The sequence below is a fragment of the Malania oleifera genome, chromosome 10 (assembly GCF_029873635.1).
Source record: "Malania oleifera isolate guangnan ecotype guangnan chromosome 10, ASM2987363v1, whole genome shotgun sequence".
Classification (NCBI taxonomy): Eukaryota; Viridiplantae; Streptophyta; class Magnoliopsida; order Santalales; family Ximeniaceae; genus Malania; species Malania oleifera.
In genome coordinates, this window is record NC_080426.1 from 91,628,828 (window position 1) to 91,653,303 (window position 24,476).

Here is a 24,476-nt window from a genome sequence, read left to right on the forward strand (position 1 = left end):
AACTACGGTAGTTACAAAATTTACCTTTTCGAAGTGATATTCAATTGATCTATTGCCCAAGACTGCAAGTCTGCAACATCAGTTATTAGCCTATTTAAAGTATTTGAAATGGTCTCCAAAGCATCAACAATTGTCTGCACCCTAGCAGTTTACAATTCCATCTTTACAAACAAATTGGTGCCAGTCCCGCTACTTCTGCATCTTGCCAGCTATAGGTTGCACAATGTTAAGCCCCTCATGAATACGCCTCATCTCTGCAAAGTACTATGTAACACTCCTCTCTCCTTGTTGCAACTTTAAGTACTCTAAGGATATATTGTACATACATGTAATTTTATGGGAATACAAAATCTAGACAAAATACCAAATCTCCTTGCATACATCCAAATGCAAGAACATCCATGCAACCTGGGGTTCCATCGAGTTCCACAAGAGGGAAACAATCAAAGAATCTTCCTAAATCCACACTTTTCTCTTCTCATTAGAGGGCCCAAATTAGAAAAAGTGCTCAAATTTTTATAATCCTATCAAATAAACCTTAACAATCTTAGACCAAATATAACTCTTTCCATCCAACTTTTCAGTTGTTATTGGTTCCAGTGATGATGGAAAAAACATACTTTTGGGATTCATAGACTACTCCATATCAACATTCACAAACTAGACCAATGTCAAACAAGGGAAATGATCTAACCTGAACAACCACAAACAAGTCACCAACAAACTGATATGACACTGCCACAGCCCAAGAAAATCAACGTATAAACACTGCCACTTCTCCTAGAGACTCACCAATGGCCTCTAATAATACCAAACAACTACTAATGTATTGCCATGAATGCACGATCGAAAAAGGTTGGATCTTTGATTTGAACAAAGAAAATTCCCAACAGCTTTATATTATGGTCTATTGAAGAAATCAAGGCATTCTAAAGAAAAGGCAACAAAAACTAGCCGGGAAGGTGTCTCGTGCACCAGCGTGTGGGTTGACACTGCTGGCAATCGGCTGGCACGTGCGAGCACATGGGGAAGTTTTGGGCAATGATATTTTACGGAGTAACAGATCAGAGAGTTCTGTGACTAACTATGTGGTTGTTTTGCAAAATATTGGAAGATTTTGATGGTTCTGAAAAGGGAGGGCAGCAATGGCCAGGGTATTTTTCGGTTACAGCTGAGCTGTCTGGCAATCCCTAGACTGGTTTCTAGGAGAGCGGGATCTTCCTATACTGGTCGGATTTCAATAGGATGATTAGGTTCAGGTCTGTTTTGGTGGTCGGATTTAGGGCTTGGTCTTGGTGACGGTGGTAAGGTTTAGGATGGATCTTTCTATGATACCATGTTGATATTCTAGGTAAAATGGAAGAACTATAATATATGGCAAGTACATTCCAATGACCATAATACCCTCACTGACTCTCACGTATTAACTTAACACTAACACACTAATAATGCCAAATGACTAAAATAACCATTAACAGTTTCCAATGACAATATTCGGTGGTTTTGTAGATAAGAGGATGGAGAACTCAACAGAGATGACAATGTCACAAAACGAACTACCAAGATTCACATGTTTACAAAACAGGCCCCATGTTAACATAAGCCTTACTACTTATTGGACCTAGCACGTTTGCATTTAGGACCCAAATTCCCCTTGCCCTATTACTTGGAATCAGCTTCAAAATAGGGTCAAATCAATCCTTCCACCAGCCAGTTTCCCACCCTATATCATCTTGATTGCGAAGATGGAAAAAACCCTGTAGCATAACTTGGGTATCCTTGGTGCTTGATTCAAATCAACAGATATCTAGAATAATGCAAGTGAAAATTTTGAAAAGAGACTTTCTAGATGGAAGAGGCAATGCTCGTCTGGGGGGCATAAAAGTAGTTTTTGTTGCCAGGAGGCATAGACTCACTCTCACCTTCCATGTCTTTATGGAAACTCCAGCAGGTGTGTTGAAGAAATGAGAAAAGTAGGAAAAAGATTTCTCCAGAGAGAATAAGGTCAAGAAAGAAATTTCAAACATCTTCATCAAGTAGGAAAAAGATTTCTCCAGAGAGAATAAGGTCAAGAAAGAAATTTCAAACATCTTCATCCCATACTAAGGAGGTAGGAGGTAGTTAGCTGGAACAGAATGCATTTCAGGCCAAGATATGGAAACTCAGTTCACAACTGAGTATGCAGTTCTAGGATGGTAGGCTTAATTTGGTACGCCATTTTGGATCATGGTATGTTAGAGACACTAATTTGGGTTGCTCAATCAGTATGCTACAATCGCAAATAAGATATTTACAAATTTTATTTATTCTTTTTATTGTTATGGGTGGAAGAGGAGTGGGGGGATCAAGAAAACTGGCAGCAGAACTAAATCACTATTATTCTTATTCAAGTAAATTGTAAAAAATTTAAATGAACATTAATTACTATACCAATTAATTTATTTCATGTAAATTAATGCATGAATTTGTTTAATAATAATACTGCACTCTTTAGCTCTTTAATAATTAAACAAGTCAATGTTACCAGCTCTCCCTCCAAATCACAGTCAACCAATTTACCTTCACCTCTCCCTCCAAACCAGAGTCCACCCCCACTTACCTTCGTCCCTCCATCCAAAGTCCAAATCACAGTCCACCAGTTGCCCTTCAAATTGCTCATCTCTGCACCACTCAAAGATACCACTACAGATCTGGGCAGCTATTTTCCGCCCTACTATCTCACCGTTCTGCAACAATTTCAATGGAGTTACTAATTATATTATTCAATGGAGTCACTTTGGAAGCAAGATTACATCCAAATTTAAAGCTTTTTTACTGTTTGATTTTCTCAAATTTTTTTAAAATTTTCATGCGATTTTTTTTATTAGAATGGTTAACAAATCTGGCTTTCCCCTTTTTTATTAGAATGGTTGGCAAATCTGGCTTTCCACTCATCATGCAACCACCCAAGATCAGGATCATAGTTCCCACCAGAGGGAGGTGACAACCCAGGTAACTAAAGGTAGGAATTCTCATGGAGTCATGGGGTTGATTCAGAAGGTTATTATGAAAGAGATGGGTGTTCCTTCAAAGTTCATTGGCTTTTTGTTGGAATAGGAAAAACATCTGACTTTGGATGGATACTTGGCATGGAGATGTACTCTTAAAAGAAGCTTTTCCAGCCCTGTTCAGTCTCACCAGATCTAAGAATGAACTGGAGCTGCATGATGCTCTGTGCAAAATGGTGCTCATTGGAATCTGACATTCAGAAAGAACACGCAAGATTGCGAGGTGCAGCAGGTTGTCAATCACCTGAACGTGCTTTATAGTACCAGAATATGTGCCAATAGGAAGGATAGCATCAGGTTTTGAAACTTAACACCTTGAAATCTCGGTCAAGTCCTTCTGCAGACAGATCAATAACAAAAGGTGATAGACTACCTTGGGACGCTATTTGGAAAGCTGGACCTCCCAAAATGGTCTGACTTTTTTATGGGAAATAATCTGGGAAGCCATTCTTACAGAGGAAGGCATATTAAAAATAGGAGTGACCATTATTAATTGATACTAACAACAACAACAAAACCAAGCCTTAAGTCCCACTAGGTGGGGTCGGCTATATGAATCATTTTCCGCTAATTTATGCGATCATATGGACCATTTCTTTTGACAGATTCAGGGATATTAAATCTTTATTCACTATCTCCTCCCAAGTTATTTTAGGTCTACCCCTACCCCTTCTACTGCCCCCCCACAGTGATTAACTCACTCTTCCTCACGGGCACACTATGTGGCCTACGTTGCAAGTGTCCATACCATCTGAGTCGTCCCTCCCTAATCTCATCTTCTATAGAAGTTACACCTAACTTACCGCAAATATGTTTATTCCTTAATTTATCTTTCAATGTCATACCACTCATCCATCTAAACATTCTCATCTTGGCAACTTTTACTTTTTGAATATTCTGTTTCTTCGTCGCCCAACATTCTGATCCATATAGCATAACTGGTCTTATAGTTGTCCTATAAAACTTCCTTTTTAATTTTAAGGGCATTCTACGATCACAAAGCATACTTGAAGCACTTCTCTATTTTACCCAACCTGCTTTAACTCTATGTATTACATCATTTTCAATTTCTCCTTCAGCTTGCATAATAGATCAAAGTATCGAAATCTACAAGTGTTATTTATTTCTTCATCATCAAGTTTAACTTTCTCTCCAATATTCCTCCTATCATTACTAAAATTACATTTCTTATATTCTGTCTTATTTCTACTTATCCTAAAGCCTCTAGATTCTAAAGCGTCTCTCCATAATTCTAACTCATCCACTACTTCATCCCTAGTTTCATCAATTAACACAATATCATCTGCAAACAGCATACACCATGGAACCTCCTTTTGAATACTCTTAGTCAGTTGGTCCATCACAAAAACAAAAAGATAAGGACTCAAAGCAGATCCTTAATGTACACCTATGGTGATTGGAAATTCTCTAGTTTCTCCATCTAGTCCTTACACTAGTCATTACTCCATCGTACATATCCTTAATAACATCAGTATACCTACTACATACACCCTTTTTTTCTAAAACCCACTATAGAACTTCCCTAGGTATCCTGCCATATGCTTTCTCAAAGTCAATAAATATCATATGCAAGTCCCTCTTCTTTTCCCTAAACTTTTCCATTAATCTTCTTAAAAGATATATAGCTTCGATGGTAGATCTCTCAAGCATAAAACCAAATTGATTTTCTAAGACCTTCGTTTCTAACCTTAATCTTTGTTCAACTACCCTTTCCCATAGTTTCATCGTATGACTCATAAGTTTAATTCCACAATAGTTATTACAAGTTTGAATATCTCCTTTATTTTTGTATAAAGGTATTAAAGTATTTTTCCTCCATTCATCAGGCACTTTCTTAGTTTTTATAATTGTATTAAATAAATTGGTTAACCTATAATTCCGTTATCACCTAAGCATTTCCAAACTTCAATTACGATGTTATATGGTCCTATAGCTTTCCCATTTTTCATTTTTAAAGTGCAAACTTAACTTCGTTAACTCTAGTTTTGCGAATAAATCTCATATTTTTAGTCTTTTCCTCATTTGAAAATTCTAAGTTTAAGTCTTCTGTTTGGTTTTCATTAAACAACTTACTAAAGTAACTTCGCCATCTTTCTTTAATGTCTTCGTCCTTAACCAAGACAATATCATCCTCACTTTTTATACATTTTACATTTCCTAAATCCTTACTCTTCTTTTCTCTAACTTTAGCAAGTTTAAATATATCTCTTTCCCCTTCTTTTGTATCTAATCTATCATAAAAACTATTAAATGATCTATATTTAACTTTACTAACGGCATTTTTTACATCTTTTCTCGCCTCCTTATACTTTTCAAAGTTATCCCTGTTTCTACATTTTTGCCACGTTTTATACCAAATTCTTTGTCTTTACGACTTTTTGTACATCTTTATCCCACCACCAACTTTCTTTTCTATTCGAGAATCTTCCCCTTGATTTACCTAAAATCTCTTTTGCTATCTTTTTAATAGAGCTAGCTAATCTACTCCAACGAGTATTTGTATCTATCCAATCTTCTATAGTCCAATCCCAATCTTTGATCATTTTATCTTTAAATTTTATTATATTTTCTCCAATTAGGTTCCACCACCCTGTTCTCTTACACTCGTTTATTTTATCCTTTTTCTTCCATTTTTTTAATACATATAACTAACACTAAGACTCTATGTTGTGTGGTTAGGCTTTCACCTGGAATAACTTTACAATCCTTGCATGATAAATGATCCATCCTCTTGGTTAAAATATATATATATATATATTTGACTTCTATTGTGTCCACTTTTAAAGGTTATTAAGTGTTCTTCTCTCTTCTTAAAGTGAATATTCATTATACTAAATCATATAACATAGCGAAGTCTAAGATCATCTCCCCAGGCTCATTTTTGTCTCCATATCCATATCCTCTATGTATTCTCTCATAATTTTTATTATCCCTTCCAACGTGTCCATTCAAATCTCCTCCTATAAATATTTTCTCAGTCCCTGGTATGCCTTGTATAATACTATCCATATCTTCCCAAAATTGTCTCTTAAGATTTTCTGTTAAGCCAACTTGAGGAGCATAAGCACTAATGATATTTATTATCTCTTGTCCTAATACCATCTTTATTTTTATAATTCTATCCTCTACTCTATTTACATTAACAACACTATCTTTTAAGTTTTTGTCTATAATAATTCCTACTCCATTTTTATGTTTTTCTTTTCCAGTGTACCAAAGTTTAAATCCTAATTTATCAATTTCTCTAGCTTTCTCCCCCATTCACTTAGTTTCTTTAAGGCAAATTATATTAATTCTTCTTCAGATCATTGTGTCCACAATTTCCATACTTTTACCCGTAAGTGTCCCTATATTCTAAGTTGCTAATCTAATCCTAGTTTCCTGAACTAACGTCTTTACCTGCCCACATCCAGAATGATGCAGGAACCCTCAAATATTTGACACAGTACCTGGGCGCCAACACGGCACGTCGCTTCGGGGTGACGACCTAGTGAAAAGGATAGGTACTATTCGTTAATTGGTACTATTCGTTTAAAAACATGGAGGTAGTCATAATCACTTGCTGCTCAACTGCTGCCAGGATACGGAATTATGGAGTCAGATCTGGCTCTAGCTTGGGTTATGCCCTACAGTGCTTCAGTCCTCAATAGCATGAAGCTGAAGAGTTGTGAGCGAAATGCTGCGAAGGAATGAGGAATTTAGTTCATGGTGCTTCAGTCCTCAATTGCATGAAGCTGAAGGGTTGTCAGCAAATGCCGGAAGGAATATGGGATGTAGCTCAAATGTGTTTGTTTTAGGGTATTTGGAGGGAAAGATAGTAAAGCATTTCAGAGAAAGAGCTCTCAATTCCAGCTTAGGATAATTTTGTGCATACTCACTACTCCACTTCTACAGCTCCAGATATTTTATATCAGACCTTTACACTTGGCCAGATTTTTTTATCTGTAATTTTTGAACAGTACTTGAACATTTGTAAATGTGATGGCACCCCCATTGTGCCTTTGTGGCCTTCATCAAATTAAGTTCGAGGCAAAAATCTAGAGTAATATGGGTTAAGAAGGGAGATTACAATACTGATTTGCTTCATACAGTAGCCAATCATAAGAAGAGGAAGAATAAGGAGCTGGAGTTTGATACAAGAGTTGTGGTTGGTGTCAGAGGTTGATAGTGGAGGAGGTGATAAAGTTTAATAAGAATTTCCATACTGATGACACTCCTCTCAGGCCTATGGTTGAAGGGTTGGAGTAGTGCCTCATTATTATGGAGAAAACCATTGCTTAGAGAGAGCTTTTAAAGATGATGAGATTAACTATTTTTGTAATGGAAAAGGATAAAGCGCCTGACTGCTTTACAATGGCTTTCTCCAAAGTAGCTGGGAGCTGATTAAAATGATATTATGAGAGTTCTAAACCAGCTTCACAGCAGCAGAGAGGTGACGAGGAATGGAACTCCACTTTTATGGCAGTGGGGCCCAAGAAAGATTGTTCTTTGAAAATCAAATATTATAGACCTATGCGCTTATTTTCCAGTCTAAAAGATTTTCGCTAACCCTCTGGGGTATTTAGGAAAGTTTTTCTTTGCAAAATGAGGCAGATGATGTTAAGAAGAGTAATTCGGATTTTATTTTTAAGATCTAATTGAAGGAAGTTCTTAGTTGCAAATGAGGCAATTGATTATGTTAAGACGAGAAATTAGGATTTTATTTTTAAGATAAATTTTGAGGAGGCTTATGATAAGCTGAATTGGATTCTTGATGGGGTTCTAAAAGAGTCTTTCAATAGGAGGTCGAGGAAGTGTATTTGCATTTGTTTGGCCTCTATGCCTATTACTGTCATTGGCAAGCTAAAAGGTTGGCTTAATACATCATGAGGTCTTCATCAAGGCAATCCATTTTCCTTTTTTAATGGTTAAATTGGTGGTTGATATGTTATGCAGGGCAGGGCCTCACATAAGGAGAAATTATATGATAATATCTAAGTTGTAGTTTGCCATTATACAGTTGTTCCTCAGAGGTTCATACAACCAAGTTTCAGAGAGTGCTTTTGCTGCTGAGAATTTCTCACTTGAGATTAGTATGACTAAGACTGGAGCTGTTTTAACCAATTTGGTCATGGACTCATGGTGGACCACCAATGGATAATTCTAGGTGACCATATGCTACTTATTTAGAAATTACAGATTTTTTTCACTTTAATAACTACTGATATGTTAGGAATTCTAGTTTATTTTGAAATATTTCGGATAATTTAAGATACTTTGAGGCTAAGGAAATGTTTGTTTTACCCTTAATATGATGCTTATAATTTCTCTGCTTGTGTACTGTGTGGGTTATCTGCAGTTGAAAGACTTCGCTCATGTTCTTCTCCCTCTCCTCTCTCTACATCCAGTTTCTTCTCCTTCTTCCTTACTCCTCAATTTCCAGCTTTTCTACACAGCGTGCTACTGGCTCACTTTCATGAACTTCTCCTGCTGCAACCAGCAGCATCTCATCCACAATCTCTTTGATTTGGAGCCCCAAGGACAACACACAGAGTAATTGCAGAAACAGAAGATTCTGCAGCAGTGTTTCGCACAAGGTCATCAGCCCTTTTCGAACAGCACTTCATGAGAAGATTGTCAGGAGTCACAGAACACCACTACCATCATCAGAGACAAGCCCACACACATCTCCCTGCCCCATCTGAGAAAGCCAAACACAGAAGAGAAAGATCAATCCGCCACCAACCCTTCAAAACCTCCCCCTTCCTGGCATTTTCTCCTTGTACCACCACCACTAACATGATAACCCCTTTTCAATCTCTTAGCCAGAGGAAGACCATCACCCTGGACCAATGGCGCACACACAAGTCATTGCAGCCATGAGTGGGTGAGTCCCATTATCTAGTTTCGATGTTCTCTTTTGTGCCAGACGTGATAATTAACCTAGAGCCATGATATGTTGATTTTTCTTCTCGAGATTTGACTCTGCCCAAAAAGGGGAGCTTAGGCGCAACGGTAAGGTTGTCATCATGTGACCTCGAGGTCACGGGTTTGAGGTGTGGAAACAGCCTCTTGCAAAAATGCAAGGTAAGGCTGCGTACTATAGACCCATTGTGGTCCGCCCCTTCCCCGGACCCCACATACGCGAGAGCTTTGTGCACCGGGCTGCCCTTTTTAGATTTGACTCTGCCCAACAGAAATTGGACAGCAAGTGTAAGGTAAATATTTTGGAGGAGAAATTAGCTTAGCCAGCATCAAGACTCAAATTTAGTGATATTTTAAGATTTTCATGCGAAAAGGTGAAAAGCAGGTGCATTTTTGTGAGATATTCAGAATTACTGCGAGAAATTGAAGAAACTAGAAGCAAGAAGCTATCCTTTCCAACAATTAGTGAGACATGAATTTGGAAACTGATACATGGGCTTCTATTCCTTGCCTGTGAAGATATTACCTGCTTCAATGATAATTTTTAAAAGAAAGAATTCATAGATTTGTTTTTACAGCTTGATCTTTATTTTGAATAAAATAAGATACCAAAAAAAAAAAAAGCATCATATAAGTTTGTGATGTGGCTGAATGCGTTGGATGAAACACAATACTGCCGAAGACAGTAAGGTAAGACTCAAACTTGTTTTTTGTTTATAATGAACACCTTGCGAGTATTGGAACTTCTCCTAACTATTGTGATGAAATTCTCTCATCTCAAGATCAAATTTCTTATTTTTAGGAAATATGAGCAATATCATTTGGAAGAAGCTCGTGGATTTCAACTCTCATAACATAACTACCTATCAAATATGAAATGTACAATGAAAAAGAAGTTATTGTTGTTATGGACTATACAAGTGATCCCATTAAAGATGAAGCTCAAAATAAAACAGAAATGTTGTTTTTCTTTTCACAGAAGAAATTGTCATTGTTATGAACCACGCATGTTATCACCTTAAAGAGGTGACTACAAATGAACCTCAAACTGTTGTTTCCACATGGAAATGATGATATCATTGACTCTGCAGATTAATCACAAAATTCCATCCTAAAATATGAAGCAAAATGCAATGGAACAAAGTGCCAGTTAAGTCCTGGAAATGTGCAAAAGAAGAAAAAGAAGCAGATGAGTTCAGAGTGAAATTTTTGGAAGAGCCAAGAAAGGCTGGCAGAAAAACAATCCCATCCCAAGCAAATGATGAGGCACAGATCGACCACTGAGAACATGATAATTCCTTCCCCAATCAAATACCTTAAAACATCTCAAAGAGCCAACATAACAACAACTAGCCATCATCCTTATGTGGTTATGCCTTCAAAAGCTGCTATAAAAAATCAATGAGAAAGCCTCTAATGAATTTGGACACACGCAACAGTAACCAAATGATTCATATAACATATTCCATGGAGTCCAAGCTGCTGAACAATGTAAGAAAATGAAAACGAGACTCATTGCTACTAATAAACCATCATGCACACATTAGGATGGCTAACCAAACAAAAGGCTCGACTTTTGAGTTACTTTTGCACCTCTAGTACTCCTCTTTACCGTATTTCCTTACTCAAGATTAAAGAATCTGGAGAAGATTGAGCAGATCATTATTATGGCCAAGCATGGGTGAAGGGCGGAGGTATCATTTTGTTGAATAGGAGAGGGCTAGTAGGCTTTGCGCTGGGTCCGGGTTTTTTCTTTTTCATTTTTTTTTGGATAGGACAAGAAGCTTTATCGAGAACAGAAAAGACAAACAGACAAAATAAAGTAGAAAAAGAAGTCCTCACTCAAAAACAGAGTAAAGAAAAAACAAAAACAATTTTTTTATAGCAAAAAAATCATCATCAATTTAATAGAGCAACGTAACCTAGATTGCCATCTTGAAAACAGCATCCCTTAAAACAGCCAGTGCTATAAGTCCAAAAAAAATTCAAATACTAACATATCCAAAAAAGCCCCACAGATAATTTCTTCTTAGAAAAATCCCCGCATAGATTTCCAGCCAAATTCCCCATAAACAAAGCACAAAGAGCACATTTTCAGAACCTCTTTACCTTTCCCAAAACCAACAACAACAACTACAGCAGCAAGCCTCAAGTCCCAGTGGTATCAGCTACAAAAATCCTTTTCTGACAATTCACCCGATCTAGAGAATTTTCCTCTATTAGATTAAGGGTTATTAAATCCTTCCTCGCTATCTCATTCCAAGTAATTTTAGGCCTACCCCTACCCCTTTTCATGCCATAAACAATAACTAACTCACTCCTCACAAGCAAGGTCTTAAATTTCGATTTCGACTCAAATTTCGAAGCTCCAAAAGTACGGAAATTTCGATTTCGATGCCAATTTCGATTTCGACTTGAAAAAATAACAGAAATTCGTAATAAAGCATGGAATTCTTTGTGAAACTTTAGAAATGGTTAACAAACATAATACTATAAGTTTTAGGACTAATATATTACAAATTAAATACATATATGTTTTATATGAGGTGAAAAAGTTGTAAAAAAGTAAGATAATGTACATTAAACATATTCAATTAATACAAATGAAATTCAATCATTTAAATATTATTTATTATACAAATAATGATAATTTAGACATGAATGGTTAAATAAAATGTTACTGTAAGTTTTTTTTTTTCATATAATTTCAAAAGCACTTGTAATAATTTTTTGTTTTGATAAAATAAATGAAGATAGAATTCACTTCACTCCTAAATTTCTCATTTGAATTCTAACGAACTTCATAAAATTTTGACAAGTTTCGCTAAAATTTCGAGATTTCGATAAATTTCGAATGATTCGATTAGATTTCGACAGAAATTATGTTAGACGAAAATCGACTGCCATTTTGATTTTGAGGGTGACGGAATTTTCGACAATTTTATGGAAATTTAAGACCATGCTCACAGGTGCCCCAAGTCACCCCTCCCTTATCTTGTTTTCAACCGGTGCTATGCCTAAATTTTGCGTGTATGTTCATTTCTTACTCTATCTTTTAATGTTAGAATACTCATCCACCTTAGCATAAGCATCTCAGAAACTTTCATTCTTTGTATATGTTGCTTCTTAGTTACCTAGCATTCTGAACCATACAACATAGCTGGCCTTATAAACGTCTTACAAAAACTTTCCTCTTATAATTTTAAGGGTATTCTACGATCACACAGAACACCTAACGCACTCCTCCATTTTACCCAACCTATCTTAATTTTATGTACTACATCTTCCACAATTTCCCCTTCACCTTGCATAATAGATCCAAGATATCTAAATATATCAGTGCTATTAATCTCTTGATTATCCAGTTTAATCTTCTCTCAGTTGCTACTCCTTACAATACTGAAATTACATTTCATATATTCAATCTTATTCCTACTTATCCTAAATGCTTTAGACTCTAATGTGGCTTTCCAAAGTTCTAGCTTAGATTCCACTCCGCTCCTACTATCATCAATCAACACGATATCATCTATAAACAACATACACCAAGAGATCTCATCTTGGATATTCCTAGTAATTTCACCAATTACTAAAATAAAAAGATAAGGACTCAAAGTAAAACCTTGATGAACACCTATAGAGATTGGGAACTCTCTAGACTCTCCTCCTACGGTCCTGACACTAGTCACTACTCTATCATACATAATCAATAGCTATTCCACCGGTTTTGGACAAACTCAGACTTCATCAAGAACTCCAAAAAGAGTATTCCACCAGCCCCCAGCAAATGAACAATGTCAAAACAAATAAGACCCATCCTTAGAACTATTACAACTCATGAGACAGATATCGGGAGACAGCAAGGCCTCCTGCTCTACAGTTGGTGTTAGCTGAATTAAGTGCCACGAGCCATATAAATTCCTTTGACTTAGAAGGAACTTTTGCTTCCCATATACCCTGATAGAGGGGAAAAACCACATCAGCCTCAATAAGGAGGGAGAAGAAAGAATTACCAGAATAGCCCCCCAATGAATCCAAAAACCAAACTCTGCCATTACCATCACTCTCACTGAAGATTTTGCAACCATTCAGACCAATAAGCAAAGAAGACAGCACCCACACCTTTCTATCATTTAAATCCCTTCTAAAACCATATAACTAAGAAAATAAATCCCTCTCAAGAATAATTAAAGAAGAAATTGCATCATTGCAGTGAGAAGAACGATGATGCAAATGAGCAAAGGAACTAGATAATGCATTTCCCAAATTCCACCCACCCATAAATCTTCCAAAATATAATGTAATTACCTATACCCAATAAACACTTTGTCAAAGGAAGAAAACAAGGATAAACCTGTGAAATGAACCTCCAAGGGCTCTCTAAAGAACTTTGTAAACCCAAAGTAGCATCCCTGCATTAGCTTGTATGTCATGTTCACTGTTTATTACTTTATGCCAAAGAGAATTCACCTCCAAGAAACAAACACAACCATTTAGCCAAGAGGGCAATCTTTTTAGACACCAAATTACCAAGATCCAACCCTCTTTCTTCCTTTGACCTGCACACCACTTCTCACTTCACCTTACACCTGACCAAAGAAAATCCCTCATAACCCTCTAATCTTTTGAGCCACCTCACCCAGAATCCTAAAATGAGATAAAATATACAGATGACTAGAAAGGCCGAAAATCCCTCATAACTCTCAAAGCTTTTGAGCTACCCCTCCCAGAATCCTATAAAGAGATAAAAAGAAAATACACAGGAATAGTAGAAAGGCTGGCTGGTATGAGAGTGATTCTACCACCTAAAATGAACAAAGCTCCTTTCCAACCATCCAACGACTTAGCTACCTTGATCACCACCAGATCCCAAAAGGCCAAGGAATAAGGACTACCTCCCAAAGAGACTCCTAAATAGATCAAAGGTCCCAATAAAACACAGAACCCAGCAAGGGAGATCACTCCAAAACCCTCTCTAAACTAAGGTTACCAGCCCAACATCACTCTCACCCAAATTAATTCTAATTATAACAGCAAAAACTCTCTCAAAGATCTGTAATATAGAGAGAAGGTTGACAGAAGAGTTGACATAGCCATCTAAGAAAATAATGTCATCATCAGCAAACTGCAAATGCAACACAACAACCTCCTCCTTAACCACCTTAATACCCCTTACAACCCCCTCGACACATCCACCGGAAGGACAAATAAAAAAAAAGAGACCAATCTTTAGGATGTCCATTAATAGTCAAGGATAGTAAGCATTATATAAACAACCTCTCATCCAAACCCTCCACCTAACTATAAATCCTTTTGTCGTAAGTACCCATCCAAGAACTCCCAACTAATGCTACCATAGGCCTTGTCAAAGTCCAAGTTAAACACAATATCCTTTTCTATAAAGAACATCCTTCACCATCCCATTTGCAATCAATAGCATACACAATCAGCCTCCCTCCCACAGAATCATTTTGAGCTAGAAAAATAGCATCACTACGGCTTTTGGGCTTTCACAAAAACAAGATGGAAAAGTAGTCATGGATACATCCTTGATTTGCAATTTTTTGGATGATGTGGATTATAAGTGAAGTTTGGATTTTTCCAGAGTGGCTTATTACTCCACTGATTTTTTGCATTGGGATGAAATTGTTCTTTTACATTTACTTTTGGCTTATGCATAATGTGTTTTTAGAAGTATGCCTTTGATTTGCAGCATGATTGGAGAGCTAGTTTAAATCAATTTTTGTATTCAATTTCTCCTAAGGATGCCTTGTCCTACTTCTTTTACTACTTTTTCTCTTCCAATGCATCTTTTTGCTTTCAATCTAGAAAAATAAGAACCTCTAATGCTTTGTGACACATTTTTTCCTTGAAAGAACCCCCTTCCCCAAGATTTATTAGAGAATCTCAATCTTGTTGTCATGAACCTCTGCTGCATCATGTGTAGACAAGGCCACATTGGACCCACCTCTGAAGGGGTAAATTCGGAATACCTATACTACCCCCCACCCCCAAGGGTATTGGATAAAGAAGAGGTACTGAGGCCTGCCACCCTGCTGGCATGCCAGCTCACATACAGTACAGAATCGAACCTGAGACCTCCAATTACCAGGAAACTAACCATCAACCCTTGACCACTAAGCATCCCCGACAGGGAGAGTGGGGGCGCAGAGTGCATTATTATAAACCTTAAAAAAATTAGCAACCCCAATAGTTTACTGTGGTAGATTAAATAAAGAAATATTTACAATGTAATTTTGCAACTTTCTAGGCATTGTTATGTGAAAATCTTTGTATGATTTTGTTTATGCCAGTCAAAAATTTTATGACGTGTATAAAAAAAATTTAGAATTTTTTTTTTTTATAAAAGAAGATGTATTAAGAGAGAAGAAGGGAAATTATATCGTTGAGGACAAGGATTCCTCAATAAAGCCCACAGCGGGGGAGGAAGGAATTACACCGACATTACCCCAGAAAAACCCTCTTTAAATCCTTCCCGTCATAATTCCCTGAACACTTCAAAATTTGTTAATCCCTTCTGACCCTTAGATTTACTAGCACCCATCCGAATTTCATTTCCTCTGTAATCTGACGTGTGTCAATTCATCCAACAAATTCTGAGTTTGAAAATTTTCCTCAGAAACCACCACTACAGGGAAGGGCAAAATTCCATCTTCACCCAACTGCTTTTCTTCCATGCCATCATTTTCAAAAATACTAATTCCATCCAAACCTTCCAATGTAGGAGGTGGCACATATGTTAAATCCCCAACTTTATCAGCTGAATCAGAAACATAACCATACTGGTCCCGAATTTCATCTAAAAGCAAACCACAATCACAATCAAACTCACTGATGTCCACGCTGTCATTATCTGAAAAATCTCACCAATTTTTCTTTTGCCTTCCAGCTACTCAACCCCTCACTGGTCCCACCCTTCTGGGCAAGTGATTCTTCCAGTGTGCTAAAATTACCTCCTGCATCTCTCCTCAAAACTTTTCTTGTTATCTCAGAAGAAGTAGCTCACTTTTCTTCAAACATTTTTCTCATTTCAGCACCCAATAGTTCTGCACTCCGACGAGTGTAAACCCTGATCATATCTCAATTTTCTTTCTTACCATTTGATCCCCCCCCCCCCCACAAAAAAAAAAAAAAATCAACATTGTTCCCAACAGACCTCATAAAAATCATGATTTTTTATAGAACCCCTTAGTTAAAAGAATGATTTCTGGAGAATATTATATTTGATTGATAATTTACATGGTTTCTCCTTTTTTGGTGGCTACCTCGAGCAGATGAGTTCATATGGTTGTCAATAGGGGGCTTGTGGGAGGGATTGGGTAGGTAGGGACTGGGTTGAGGTTTCTGATTTCAGTTTGTGGATGATACTATTTTTTCGTTTGAATAAGGAGTCTTTTTTAAATGTGCTAACTATTTTAAAATTTTTTGAGGGAGACAGGCTTAAAAATCAAACTGAGGAAGAGTTGTTTAGCTTGTACTAATTTGAGTGAGTCTAGATCTCCAGGAGTTCTCTGCAATAGCTGGGTGTGGTATCCAAGATTGGCCTTTGGCTTACCTAGGAATGCCTTAGGGTGGTAATCCTAGGTTGGTCAGGTCTTGAGATTCTAAAGTGGAGAAAGTGTCTAAGAGGTTAGATCATTGGAAGGGTGCTTAATTCTCTCTGAGTGGAAGACTCGGGCTTGTCTTTCTAGTACCCCCCTCTATCTCTTGTTTAATTTTAAAATTCATTTGGGGATTACTAGAAATACTTATAGTGATCAGAGATTTTATTTGGTCCAGAATGAGGGAGGAGGGATCATTTGGTTAGTTGGGAGATTGTTTTTGGGTCAAAAAGGAGGGGGATTTAGGTCTTAGGAGTTAGTGTCTAAAAACACTGCTTTAGTAGGTAAATGGCTTTGGCAGTTTCCCCTAGAGTAAAATTCCCTTCGGCACAAAGATATTAAAAGTAAATTTGGCATGCAAGGTAATGAGCGGGGTGCTAACTGCTAACATTGGACTTAGATCTTCTTTTGAAAGAAAACAAGGCGCAGTTTGCATATTTATCCTATTTTCATCCCAAACACCAAATTTAATGTAGGTAAAGGTTATTCCATCCAGTTTTGGCAAGACACTTGGGTGGGTGATTCTTTTGCTTGCTTTTATTTTCCTCTTTTGTATAGGCTTTCTCATTGCATAACGGATCATCTCTTCCTTTACTAATTCAAATGGTGATGAGCCCTCTTTGGAATTTTCATTTTCATAGGTCTCTTAATGGCAGGGAGGTGCTGGAGCTATCTTCCTTTTTATGCTTGCGGGAATGAATTCGTCCATCCATGACAAGGGACTATTGGTCGTGGGTTCTAGACTCTTGCGGAGTACTCTGCAAATATTGTTTTGAGTTTTTGATCCTTTAAAATCTGTCTTTCCCACTTCATTGTATCATTTGTAAGGCCAAGTCCCCCTCTATGACTAAAGCTTTTATTTAGTAGTTGTTCTTAATAGAGTTAACACCATCAACTATCACAAAGTAGAAGGCCATTTAAGGCACTATCTCCAGATGTTTGTTCACTATGGTTTGTAAGTTTATAATCCACTTCTCACTTGTTCCTTCATTGTGTATTTTCTTGGAGGATTGGGAAAAATCTATTTGGATTATTTGGAGAGAGTTGGGTTTGCCCCTCAGTCAGTGGAGAATTTGTTAATGATCTCCTTTGGAGGTTTTGAAAGGAATAGAGATGGATCAGCTTTGTGGAGGTGTGGAATGTATGCTGTCTTGTGAATAATTTGGTTGAAGAGAAGTGGTCATTTACTCGTTTTTTCGCACAGGGAAAAAATGTCTTGCTTTATGCTTTGAGATAGGATACAGCATATGGCACCATTGTGGGTTTAAAAGGCTGTCTTTTCTGATCTTCAGCATGATTAAAAGACAGTTTTATTTTGATGTTTTTTTTCAGTTTTTTTCCTTTTGGATCTCACCTCTTATAAAAAGGATTTCTTATGCCCCTTTTTATATACTCTCTCTTCTGCAATAAAACTACTTTTTAATAATTTACATGGATGGTTCCCTGTTGCTTCCAACTTTCTCACTCTTTTACAATGCCCTACTTCCTCACATCAATTCACACTCAGTGTAACTATGATATGCCAATTGTCCAGAGTAAACCTGCTCTCTCAGTGCTCCTGTGAAATCTTGCTTTAAAAGGTTGAAATTTGCCAACATAACCACTCACCTCTAGGGGGTAAAATTTATTTACATCCTAAACAGAATAAAAAGCAATAATACACAGTTAACTATCCTGAAGAACAAAATACCAGGCTTTGACAAGCTTATAATGAGTCTAAGAATTCCTAATTACCTAATGAAAATGACTATTTCGTAGGAAACTTGGGGATCCATCAACATGGAATGAGATTAATCAGTTTTACAATTTCATCTGCAATTTTTTTTTATAATTGGTACCTTGATGAGATGTCATCTTCAACCATGTCTTCAGAAATTTGCACAGGAACTGATGCATCAGGCTCATCTTCAGCAATGAACTCTGCTAAACCAAAATGCAAAAGCGCAGTCTTACACTTCATGGAATAATGTTTCACCGCTAAGCAAATACTGGATCCAGTCTTTGATGTTAAGTAGAAATCCTCCATACATGAAGTTTATATATATTGAGACAATTTGTAGCAAGCAAACAATAAATCAAACTTGAACATCAAGAAAAATTTCAATTATTCCAAAAGAAAATATTAAAATAGGTCATGCTTCGATGCACTATAGGGATTCCAGGAAATAGAATTATTTTAAAAGGGACAAAAAAGTGTTCATAAAATTATCACTGCTAAAAAGAGACTGCATTTTGATGGAAAAAAATTAATAATGATCAAATTAGAACTAAATGCATTCACATAATATGAGGTTGCCTCAGAAAGTTCATTCTATGCAAAGGCAAACAAATGATTGCATGGTTGCACCAAATGAACAATACAGAACAAAATATTGACCAAAAAGGTAGTTTAGAGAGTGGGCAAGTAAGAGATGGCCCATGATTCAAACAAGATATGTGCTAGCTAGAGAGGAATAGAAATAAAGGATCATGTAGCCAAGCCATAACACCCATATCATCATGAAAGTGAAAGTCAAGCAGTTATGATGATATAAAGCAATAAAGCATCTACAAATTTTATTTCATCTACCTAAAGGTCGATTGATGTAATAGTTGACTGAATCACATAACTGTGCATCACCGTCAGCTTTTGGCTCCTGGAAACAATTGAGATGAAAATGTATCAGAACTACATCAACTTTGCAATGAAATAGAAGGGAGGAAGAAGTTCGATGAATCTGACCTGCATCCAAAAGAAGAACTTCCTATCATCTGTATTGAACTTTAGTATGTAAACCCTTCCAGATGCTTGATCAACCTGAAAATTCAAGAATGATACTTGCTAAAGATTAGTCATGATAAATAGAATTTAACCAGAAAGCCAGCAGAAATCAAACAAACTGAGATACCTTCTCAAAGACTGCCTCATCAGGAAAAACAATCTGATCCTACAATATCTTCCATTAAGTAAAACAAGAAGTTCTTTGCACAAAAAAAAAAACAAAAAACAAAAAACAAAACAAGTAATAACAACAATAATAATCACAATAAAGTAACAGGGTAGGAAATTCATGCATTCACGATCTTATAGAAAGACAATTTCAGCAGTGAAATTAAAGGCGGACAAGGAAATAAGACCCCCAACTAATATGCAAAATGCGACAAGTTCATAATGTCAAAGGCTACATCTACAGGAAAAAGGCAACAAATTGATTTCCCAATTAGAAGATTAGAATACCCAAACACCACCTCAGGATTTCCCTTTTCAGCCTCTCAACCACAAAACCCTTTACCTTCTTACTTTTTTTTTTTTCGGTTGGATAGCAAAAAAAATTCATTAGATAAAATGCGAATGTACAATCATGATCTTAAATTTCCACAAAATTATTGAAATTTCCAGTTTCCGAGACCCTCGAAATCAAAATGGCAGCCAATTTCCATCTTGCATAATTTCCATCAAAATCTCAACAAATCATCCGAAATTTATCAAAATCTTGAAATTTTAGCAAAACTCGTCGAAATTTGAACCATGTAATGAAATTTCCTTAGAATTCAAAAGAGAAATTTAGGAGTGAAGTGAAATTTTTCTCTTAAATTATTTTGTTTATTTTTATCGAAACAAGTGCTTTTGAAATTATATGAAAATATAAACCTAAAACAACATTTTATTCAACCATTCATGTCTAAATTATCATTATTTGTATAATAGATATTATTCAAATGATTTACAATTTTCATTTGTATTAACTGATTCACTAAATATGTTTCATGTACATTATCTTGCAAATATGCTTGATGCATATATTATATTACAACCTCTCCACCTCATACAGAGCATAGATATATTTACTTGTGATATATTAGTCCTAAAACTTACATTATTATGTCTATTAATCATTTCTAAAGCTTCATAATATTTTTCCAAATCGAGATCGAAATTGACATCAAAATCGAGATTTCCACACTTTTGGAGGTTCGAAATTGAAATTTAAGACCTTGTGTACAATCAAGAGAGAGGCATCTCCTTAATAAAGTCTGGGAACCCCAGGGGGAAACAAAATAAGAAAACCAGAAAGTGTAAAAGACAACCCAAGGAATTCAGCACAGCCTAAGAAGTCAACAAAGAATGCCAATCCCGCTAAATATCAGAGAAGCATATCCCCTTGAAATTACCATTACCAATGCACCACAGAGAAACCAGAAAATGAATCTTCTACCACAGCAACCAATATGCTAATTTCTTCCCTGAAAATATACGCGTGTTTCGTTCCTTCCACAAACCCCAAAATACTGCAAATAAAGCACTAATCCATAGCGCCTTTCCTTCCTTCTTCCTACCAAACCCAACAAAAATATTGCCAAAAACTCCACCATCCCTGGACAAACCCAACTTTCTCCAAAATAACTGAATAACTTGTGCCAAACCTTCCATGCAAAATTACATTGTAATCAAAAGATGTGGCGCAGATTCTGAGCAGCTAAAACAAAGCACACATATATCTGGAGAGAGAATCTTTAAAGGCCTCCTAATCTGCAGTAAGTTATTAGTATTTATCTTATTAAGCACAACAAACCAAATAAAGCTTAGATTTTGAGGGGATTTTGGCCTTCCGAATAGTTTTGTACAGTGGGAAGGAGAAGTTGGTGCTAACCAAGAATTCACAAAATGATTTGCAAGGATAGATTGCCAAGGGATCCAACAGCCAAGGTGAGCTATCAGCTTCCGAGGATACCCGACAATTATTCAACAGGACCAACAATGAAGATAACTCATTTGTTTCCCTATCGTTCAAGGATCTCCCTAAAATGAAAATTCCGAGAAGGTAAAGGACCAACTAGGTCAACAAGGAAAGAGGAAATAGGATCATTTTGTCTTGAGCTTAATCAAAATAGTCAAGGAAAAGAGGTGGATCAGACAGTATTCCTTGACCAAAGGTCTTTCCAAAAATGATTTTTTTTTTTTATAACAAAAGAAATATATTAAGAAAGAGAGGAGAGAGAATTAAATCCTAGAAGAGGACAAGAGATCCACAAAGCAGGAAGAGAAAAAAAATATAAACTAAATATATATATATATAAATAAATAAATAAATAAATAAAAGTACAACCAAACCCTAATTTTAAAATTCCCTCTTTAAGCCCTTCCTTTCATTATTGATGGAACTCCGTATCTTGCAAGTTTTCGCTGCCTTCTAAACTTCTTTCTATTAGAACCATCCAATTGAACTTCATTACCTCCCGACTTTTTTAGAACAGGTCCGAGTCAAATAGCAATGATTCGAGGCACTTCTTTTTACACTATTTCGGAAACCCAAGGACTCAATCGTATGGATATGTAAAATACAGGATTTCTAATCCTAGCACGAAAAGAAGGGAAACAGATACTCAATTTAAAGTGAGTAAACAGAATTCCAATTGAACCATCCAATTGAACTTCAGTACCTCCCGGGTCAGCCAGCCACAGTCCCATATCATTCAGAATTTTCTGAGCAACAACTTCCTGTGCACTAATCTCCTCCACTGGAGTAGGTAAAATTCCATCCCCACAATGATTAGTCACAGCAAAGTCCGCACCCAAGTCCCCCTCCTCAAAATAGAAACATCCTCTAAACCTTCAAGTGGAAAGAGGGCACACAAGAAATATCCCCAAGAGCGTCAGAAGAATCGGAACTATAATCCATATTTTCATGAATCTCACCCAACAAAAGACCATTATCACAAGCAAATTCACTATCATACTCACTGTCTTCCTTCGATATATTCCCCCAATTCCTTTTCCCCCTCTGAGAATAATTACCTCCTTCGTCTAAGCCAGAGTTACAACAATACTGAGATTCCTGAACATAAAACTTTCCAGTATCATCAATTTTTAAGAAGTTTCCTACCTGCAAACTTGAGTTTTTACAACTGTTATGAAACAAATTTTTCATACCTTTCCATTTGTTTCTCACTGATCGACGCTTATACACCTTCATTTCCACTGCCTTTGTACATTCTTTTTCACCCTTTCTATCCCCGAAGTACTTGGCACCTCTGGGCAAAACCCATTGCCCAAGCTTTCCTCGTTCTGTTTTCCATTTGATTGCATCTTCTGCTTCTCATGAGGGACAATTTGTTATCCCCCCTATTCCTGACAATCCAAAGTTCTGATTTTGCAATGAAATTTCTGGAAAAAAGACTAGCTACAATCGAATAAGAAGTTTCCAATTCATAATTTCTCCTCTTATCCCCTTGCACAGCATCCATATTATCATAGGGCAAAACCCCTTTATCTGTATCAGAGTCCCATACAACTCGAAACTGGGACCCTTCATTTGTTTTGTTGAAAGAGAATGCTACTTCTTTAATCCCCTCAGTTTGATTAACCTGGGCCCCATTAGTAGAAAGGCCACAATAACTCACCAAATGGGCCAAGTCTATTAAATCTTTAAAATTTGCCCTGCCCACTCTCAGCAAGCCCACAAAACATTAACTGTACTCAAAAATCCGCTACTCTGGAGCCCATCATTCTTAGGCCCAATAACATGATGAGATCCATTACCCAATAAATCTACAGTACAAGGAAGAGAAGACCCACTACTCTCTGGCCCAATCTTAACCTCCTTGGTCGATTGTTCACTCACAGGAAACCCAAGTTCTGTATCTCCCTGAACCACCATCATCATCTTTTCTTTTCGATCACACCAAGCGCCGCTACAGAACTACCTTCTTCTTCGTTCCTGCATTTCACACGCCTCCATCCATGTGCTGAGGTCTCCAAAGTAGATCTTCCCTTAACGAGTCTTCCTCTTTTTTGCCTCTTCTATATCAGCCCTCTCAAGCTGAGATTCAATCAGTACAATTCTCCCTACCAAATCCTGTAGCCTGCCCACAAAGCTTCTCCAGCTACCCCCTTTCAACCCTTCGGGAACAAAAATCAAAAATTTCTGGACTCCTAACTCAAGAAATCTGCCAAACTAGGTCGGCCTAATCGCAACCACACAATCGAAGCACCAAAATCTCTTCCTTTCAACAAATCTACTCAACCACGACCACACTGAAGTCACATTCTGCAAAATCCATTGTATAGCTGACATAGGAGCACTCACCCATCGATTTCTTTTCTCGTTCATCTCAATCAAAACCACAAAATCTCCGACCCTCAACCTCTCTAATCTCAAATCGAAGGAAACACCTTCAATTTGTGTCAATTGCTGGAGATTCTTCTCCATCATGGCTGTTGAACAATTTCATGGTCGACAAATATTACACCTCTTACCCAACACAAATTTAGTAGGGGGAATAAAGAGAGGGTGAATATGAGAAACAGCTTTCCACAGAATTTTTGAAGAACATCTAGAACCCAAATTGGTATCCCACCCATTCCCATCAAACCTAAACTTTCTTTTAATAGCTTTACACCACAAAGAAGAATCCTCTAAAGGAAACTGCCAAAGCCCTTAGGCCAAGAGAGCTGTGTTTTTAGATGCCAAACTTCCTAGACCCAAACTGTCCTCCTGTTTAGACCTACAAACTACCTCCCAACACACCAAATGATCCCTAGTACCCCCTACCACTGACCAAAGAAAATCTCTAATAGGTCTCGATCTTACTGGCAAGTAGCAACACCCATTAGAATTTTAAAAAGAAAAAGAAAATACAACAAGATGCTAGAAATACAAGCCTCGGTTAGAGTAATCCTACCTCCCAAGGAAAAAAGAGCTCCCTTCCACCCATCTAGGCGCTTGGACACTCTCTCAACAACCAGTCCCAAAAGCTAACAGACCTAGGATTACCCCCCCCCCCCCCCAAAGGAAACCTTAGATAGGACAACAGTCACTCCAACATGATGCACCCTATCTCCAAAGATAACTCTCTAACACACTCTGCAAGCACGTTTATTGTCGCAATCCCACTCTCCCCT

General features: G+C 37.0%; 1 protein-coding gene across 9 annotated transcripts in view; it reads right to left on the reverse strand.

Annotated features, from left to right (window-relative positions):
• Positions 1-24,476, reverse strand: part of LOC131166121 (26S proteasome regulatory subunit RPN13) — a 48,719-nt gene that overhangs the window by 10,631 nt on the left and 13,612 nt on the right. For 5 of the 9 annotated variants that reach the window (XM_058124422.1, XM_058124418.1, XM_058124426.1 and 2 more), the window contains 4 exons: positions 19,483-19,521; positions 19,317-19,391; positions 19,164-19,230; positions 18,433-18,517 (listed from right to left, as the gene is read on the reverse strand). In XM_058124422.1, coding sequence (XP_057980405.1) covers positions 18,433-18,517; positions 19,164-19,230; positions 19,317-19,391; positions 19,483-19,521 — 266 coding nt within the window. The remainder of the gene's footprint in view (positions 1-18,432; positions 18,518-19,163; positions 19,231-19,316; positions 19,392-19,482; positions 19,522-24,476) is intronic. The other 4 variants (XM_058124425.1, XM_058124423.1, XM_058124419.1 and 1 more) reach the window with 1 other exon arrangement.